General features: G+C 35.9%; 1 protein-coding gene across 2 annotated transcripts; it reads left to right on the top strand.

Moving 5' to 3' along the window:
• Nucleotides 1-1776: 1776 nt before the first annotated feature.
• Nucleotides 1777-5767, top strand: RIOK1 (RIO kinase 1). 2 transcript variants are annotated; one of them, XM_028174764.2, is made up of 4 exons: nt 1777-1992; nt 2557-3735; nt 5065-5251; nt 5594-5767. In XM_028174764.2, the coding sequence occupies exons 1-4, from the start codon at nt 1930-1932 to the stop codon at nt 5749-5751; spliced, it is 1587 nt and encodes a 528-aa protein (XP_028030565.2). In that variant the 5' UTR covers nt 1777-1929; the 3' UTR covers nt 5752-5767. The 2 variants fall into 2 exon arrangements, with proteins under 2 accessions (XP_028030565.2, XP_089587254.1); XM_089731128.1 differs by having other exon boundaries at nt 1785-1992; nt 2564-3735.
• The last annotated feature ends 1359 nt before the right edge of the window (nt 5768-7126 follow it).

Genomic DNA, 7126 nt, shown 5'->3' on the forward strand with positions numbered 1-7126 from the left:
CAGCCCACCTGATCTTAAGTGGTTACTGGAGCCCATAGACATCTACAACGTAAATGCGCCATCCACCTCGAGATATAAGTTCTAAGGTCTCAGTGTAGTTACAACGGCTTCCCCACCCTTCGAACCGAAACGCATTACTGCTTCACGGCGGAAATAGGCGGGGTGGTTGTACCTACCCGTGCGGACTCCCAAGAGGTCCTACCACCAGTGATTACGCAAATTATAATTTTGCGGGTTTGATTTTTATTACACGATGTTGTTCCTTCACCGTGGAAGTCAATCGTGAACATTCGTTGAGTACGTATTTCATTAGAAAAATTGGTGCCCGCCTGCGGGATTCGAACACCGGTGCATCGCTACATACGAATGCACCGAACGTCTTATCCTTTAGGCCACGACGACTTCTAAACCGTCTAAGTCTCTGGTAAACCGTATGGCAGGGAATCCTAAATTGGGGCTGGATGCGTGAGTTGTTCTCAATTATTAGGTATTATTAATACATTAAATGCGGACGATATTAGAACTATCTAAATCTGTTAAATAGATTCACTCAAATCTCCTCACACTAAAATTTAAGAAGCATGTGTGATTTACAAAGGTATTAAAATATATAAACCGAAAAACAAACAACAAAATTCAGAGCATGTCCTTTTCCAAGAGTTTTTTCAAGGTCCGATTGAAGTAAGACACGTAGCGCTCAAGAAAAATATATGTACGGAACTCGCAGAATTTAGCGACAATTATGTGATGCAATTAGAGTTAAATTAATACAATACAAAGAAAACGCAACGCAAATTGACATTGAATTGAATGTCATTGTCCAATCAAATCTGCCCCCTCAATTACAAACATTTATTCCATTACAGCGTCTACGCGATTCGATTGTCTCATATCCGTCAGGAGCAGCAACGGCTACGTGCAGATAATAGTATGACCACAATTTTATTTTTTCTTGTCAAGTTTTATAAAGATGTCCCAAACGACTATTGTGCGCTATGTAATATCGTCTTAACTAGAGGTCGACCGTTGTTTTATCTATGAGTAAGCTTATTGAACCTGCAAAGCACATTCAGATTCTAGAAGAAAAGGCGTTTTACATACATCGCGGCTTAAAGAATAAAACTGCCGTTGTACATTTTAATTGAGACTATACTCTCACTATAGTCATCTCGAATTCTTTGAAAAAGTTTGAACTCTTTTATCTATATAGGATTTATAATCATGTCTGATTACAATTTTAAATCAGCCTTTACATTTTTTGCTTCTTTATTGATTTATGTACCTACCTACCATTCGCAATGTCATAGGCATTTGTCGAGTGGAGCGAATTTTCATTTGTTCGTTTAATACATCTTCAGGTTTAAACGTGTATTTTTTTTTTATTAGCCCACACGCGCCCGTTGCTGGACATAGGCCTCCCTTAAGGTTCATCACAACAACCGGTATTACGCAGCCTGCACCCAGCGGGCTACCGCTGTATTATTAGTTGTGCATTCTATCCAATACCATTTCGCGTTTGTAAAAGTACAAATCTGTGGAAAAATAAAAAATAAAATTATTGGACATGACACTTGGGCTTTTTCATAAGTCAACTGAGCTATCAATAAATTCCTAACATTATATTGAGGAGGTATTTTATCTAATTTCATCCAAAATCGACGGTGTTGTTTTATCTCATTTATTTTCATTTTATTTCTATAATCTGTTTCATTTTACTCTTTTTGCAAGACAGCTTCGGTCTTTGTTATAAAATATTTGGCTGTATGAGCTATCTTTCTTTTATCCGTCAATTTAACGAGGAAGTGAGCAAAGAAAGTTGTCACTAAAATAATCCACATGGGCAATAATATTTAAGGAGATTGTTAAGAGATTCTGTTAATTTCTGTTCGATTTGAGCTAAAACAATCATATCCTTTTAATAAAAATAAAATGTCAGACGGTCAATTTAGTGATTACGAAGAGGATATTTCTTTAAAGGTTAAGTGCGTAAGGGTATGTAAATATCTTGATATTTCTTTGTTGACGAGTTTTTTTTCACCTTATTGTTGTACTGCCACTTTTAAATTAATGTCCCAACAAAATGAAATTTAAAATAAGGTACAGCACCAACTTTTTGTAACTCTCTAGGTGCACAAAAACAGGTCTGGATATGAAAATAAAAACTTGAAACTTGCAAACATGGTTTTCTTAATTACCATAGGAGGCAGGCTAGCATATGAGCAAACCTGATAATAGGTGCTCAATGTCGTTCATAGAGATGAGATATGTCAGTAGTACAGCCAAGACTATCAATCAGCTGTTTACTGATTATTGAAAAAAAATTGTTCTCATTTTTACCTATTACATACTTCTGTTCTATTTTGAAAACCAGTGACAAACTTACAATTGCAGAAACCTATTTCAGACAAAAAGTAATAATAATCTATTTCTATTAAAACATTTATAGGAATCTTTAAATCATATGTTCAAAAGCATTCTGTTCTGATGGGCTCTTCAATTTCTGCTTTTGAAATTAATTTCCTTATTAGGTGTATTTAAATAAATTTAATATTAAAGTTTACAGATGTACCTGAGATCAAGAACATAAGTAGTGATGATGATGATGATGATGATGATGATGAGGATGATAATAATGAACTGGATTCAGATCAATATTTCCTTGACTCGGATGACCCTACACAAGGTACAAAGAAAAAAGATAACTTCAACAGCCAAGCTCCAACAACAAAACTCACTTCCTATCAACCAACAGAAAAACTCTTTAAAAGATACATAAACAAAATAAATGTGGACAAATATGAGCCCATGTCAAACAACACTGAAAAGTTTATCGATCAAAATGATAGAAAGAAAGATAATGAGCGAATTCGGATTAAAGACAAACATGATAGAGCCACAGCTGAACAGGTCATGGACCCGAGAACTAAAATGATCCTATTCAAACTATTAAACAGAGGCATAATCAACGAAATTAATGGGTGCATATCTACAGGCAAAGAAGCCAACGTGTATCACGCTACCTCAAAAGACGGACGGGACTTTGCCATTAAGATATTCAAAACATCAATATTAGTGTTCAAAGATCGAGACAAATATGTATCGGGCGAATATCGATTCCGAAATGGCTATTGTAGATCCAATCCACGTAAAATGGTTCGCACCTGGGCTGAGAAGGAGATGAGAAATTTAGTCAGGCTGTACAATGCACAACTTAATGTGCCCGAGCCTATAATCTTAAGAAGTCATGTTTTGGTTATGACCTTCATGGGTGAGGGAGGATGGCCGTCGCCTAAATTAAAAGATGTCGAAATATCACAGTCAACAGCCAGGTCATTATATAGAGACTGCATAACAATGATGTGGAAAATGTATAATATATGTAAATTGGTACATGCTGATCTATCTGAGTACAACTTGCTGTACCACAAAGGGAATGCCGTTGTTATTGACGTATCACAGTCTGTTGAACACGATCATCCACATGCCTTTGAGTTTCTAAGGAAGGATTGTACGAACATATCAGACTTCTTCAGGAAACGTGGTGTGGCAACATTGACTGTTAAAGAGTTGTTTGATTTCATAACAGACTCATCAATAAATGTGAATAATTTAGAAGAATGCCTTGAGAAGCTATCAGATAAGGCGGCTTCACGAAACTTTGAGGATATGACAGCACAAGAACAAGTTGAAGAAGAGGCATTTAAAAACATTTACATTCCTAAGAGACTTACTGAGGTATTGAAAACAAAAAAAAATTATATTTTCTTTTTTAAAGCTGCTTAAACTTAGCCAATTATATATAGAAACTTGAAAGGCAAATGTGACTAAGCAACAATGCGTGAACTTTACAGTAGACTAATTTAAAGTTGAAATACCTGAAAAAAATTCTATTTTAACGAATCTAGCTGTAGGATTGAAATATTTTAATAGACCTAGAAATATATTTTTTTTTTGCGCATCGAATATCGTTTTTGCCTATCATTTATGTACAAAGCAGTTATTGGCGCTTAGTCACGTTTGCCTTTCAAGCGTCGATATAGTATAGTGTGAAGGTGTCCATAACAACGTATGGTGCACGATATGCTATGCTATGTGCGGTGCTATGAGCCATATACTATATGATATTATATTATAGTATAGTCTGAAAACAGCTTTATGCTAACATTTGCTTAATGCTTTATATTTTTTAATGCTTGTTGACAAAGCAAACAAGTATGCAGCCTTCACGATGTGAACAGGCTCCTACTATCCACCACCACATAGCTCTCCCGTAAATGTTGGCTATTGTTACTACTGACTGCTCTTGAGCACTAAAAAATATGATTAGCAGCAACAGAAAACTACTTTTACCTTTAATCTTGTCCTTTTTTTAAATATGTTTCTCTGAAGGTTCTAAAACTGTTGATACATAAAAGACGTGAGATTAATCCTTAAAAATAAATTGTTTTTGCTACTTGCCGAAAGTAAAGAAAGTGGGAAATTGTTACTATAATTATAGGGCATAGATGGTTAAACAAACTCATCTAGTTATGGTAATAGTCCCAATTTAAATTTTAAAGTTACTATTATTTGATCAAGTATCTGAGCCAATCTATTTCCTTTTTATTCATGAAGCTTATAAATTGACAGTTTTCTTTATATTAACCTATACAACATATTATCGCACAGGGATCATAGTTGATGTGTAGATTGTTAATGAAATGATGCTTGGTTGAATTTTAATAATGCTTATCCTACTATATCCTACTAAAAGCGAGCTAAATGTGAGCATGTCCTATTAAAAATGATGTACATTTGTAAAAGGATTCTGCAAGGGATGTATTGTAGATCATTATTCAAAACTTTTATCCAAATACTTCAAGGCACAAGCAAATATTTAATCATTTAACAAGTTAATCATGGAAAAAATGTAATCCTACAAAATTACCTTTTTTCTTTAAAGATACAGGCTTGTTTATATAATTGATTAATAAGATACTTTTCAAGCTTTAAATTGCTACATGCTGCAACTCACATTGACGGTGGAACCTAAAGTGCTCTGTAATTTCCAATTCTCAATTACAGGTGATAAACTATGAACGTGATATAAGTAAAGCAAAAAAGGGTGACACAGAGGACTTAACATACAAGAAAATAGCAGGATTTAAAGAAGACCTGTCAGGAACTGCCAACAGACCGGAGATTTTAGAAGAAGATGATGTTAGTGGAAGTAGTGACAGCTCTGAGGATGAAGATCGAGATGAAGAATCAGGTTGGATGTTCTTTTAAAGATTAATTTTCATTTAATTTATGGTTTAGTCGGTAGTCGGTTTTGCGGGGCGGGCCTTGCGTGGCTGAAGCCGCGCGCCTTTTTCAAGGCGTAGTCTCCCAACAGGAATTGGAAGAAGAGACCTTGATATTGGACTTCAGTATTCCTCATCAGTCATAACCCGGTCTGTTACCCCCCTCGACCGGGTATCCGTAAAAGGATTGCCCAGCGTTTCAAACTATTAAACCCATTTTAAATCGACATGGAGTTATTTAGCTTTAACTGTCTTATTAACTGTAATGGCATTTTTATGTCAGAATAAATTAAAAACATCCACATTTGCAGGTACAAAATTCAAGAATAGCGCGCGTCCTCGAGACGAGTCACCAAACAGTAAGAAATCAAGAAAGAAAGCGATAAAGGAAGAAAAGGCCGAAAGGAGGAAATCTAAAACGAAGAAACACGTAAAAAAGCGCAGGGACAAAGGATTCGGCAGAAAATAAAATTGTTTTTGGGCTATATTTTTGTTTTCATTGTGGACAACAATGAACAGGTTGACCCGAATCGCATTTCCGTAAAATCAAGAAAATTTCAAATTATAAGCGTGTATTTACTGTGTTTTTGCGTCATAGCAACCTTATATAATTTGAAAACGTTTTGACTGATTTTCAGTTCTGAAGAGAACTGAGAGGGCCAAGGGTAGTTTCGCGAATCCATCTACTACCAAATCGGAATCGCGACCCGATGAGAAGATCAGGCGAGAAATTCAGCGGCCTGATGCGATCGACTAGGGTGCACGTCGAATGTGACGTACTCTTAGAGCTCGAAGAGTACCTCTGCCAGGGTCTCCATGTCTGAGCCTAGCTTTATAGCTGCAAGCGTCTAACAAATGTGAATCAGTAAGGACCTAACGAAAGCAATATACAAAGTATCATCATCATCACCAGTTCAGTGCTGGACATAGGTCTATCCAATTGCATGCCGCTCAGAACCATCTTCGGCTTCTCTCATCCATCTGTTGCCAGCCACCCTGCATAGATCGTCACAGGCTGAGGGAGTCCTGCACTAGGTTTGCTAATTCACGGCGTGTCCACTCAAGAACACCTTTACTCCAACGGTTATCGGTCCTCCGGCTAATATGGTCAGCCCATTACCACTTCAGCTTACTGTGGTATGCCCAGCTGTTCTTGTTGTTTGTACCCAACTACAATGTGTGCCCAAAGTAACTAATTAAATATATAAGTTTGTAAACGCCTATTAAAACTTCAACTTTTGCGATAAATGCTAGTAGTAGGGAATCCTCATTTTTTTATCTTGAAAAGGAGCTCTAGTTCAGGAGGTGATGAATTCTAGTTCAAATTAAGAGCCGTTAATATAATTTAATTCAGTGGAGATTTTAACTTATGGTTAAGGTAGTTAGCGCTATTATCGTTGCGGTGGTATCCATGGCCTGGGCTAGCCACCACCTCAATGACCTCAATGTATATAAATTAATAATTATTTTAATAAACAATCTATGCTGTGATTGATATATTTATCAAAATCATGGAAGAAAAAAACATTATGCATTCCTTTGCGTCTTTAATTGGGGTGTAACAACAAGGGGAATATATTATTATTCCACCTAAAAGTGTAATTATATAAGTAGTACTGAATGAAACTTTCTAAACTAGAAAATTTAAACTTAATGTGACGAATTGGTGTTTTGAGTGGAGCTAAATATTTTACTGGATTCAAATATCAACAGAGTGACGAAAGACAGTTCTTTCAGTAATCAGACAGATAACCATTTTTAACCCTCTCGAATATTGTCATAATTTTTATACTTTATATAAGGCGGCGAAACGGTTTTTCTTTTACCGTTGTTTTCTAGTCAAT

The sequence above is a fragment of the Bombyx mandarina genome, chromosome 11, assembly GCF_030267445.1.
Source record: "Bombyx mandarina strain Sakado chromosome 11, ASM3026744v2".
In the NCBI taxonomy this organism is placed as follows: Eukaryota; Metazoa; Arthropoda; class Insecta; order Lepidoptera; family Bombycidae; genus Bombyx; species Bombyx mandarina.

Coding starts and splice junctions, on each gene's coding strand:
- RIOK1 (XM_028174764.2), top strand. CDS start 1,930: ATGTCAGACGGTCAATTTAGTGATTACGAAGAGGATATTTCTTTAAAG. Junction 1,993..2,556: donor TAAAGGTTAAGTGCGTAAGG/GTATGTAAATAT, acceptor TTAATATTAAAG/TTTACAGATGTACCTGAGAT. Junction 5,252..5,593: donor AGATCGAGATGAAGAATCAG/GTTGGATGTTCT, acceptor CCACATTTGCAG/GTACAAAATTCAAGAATAGC.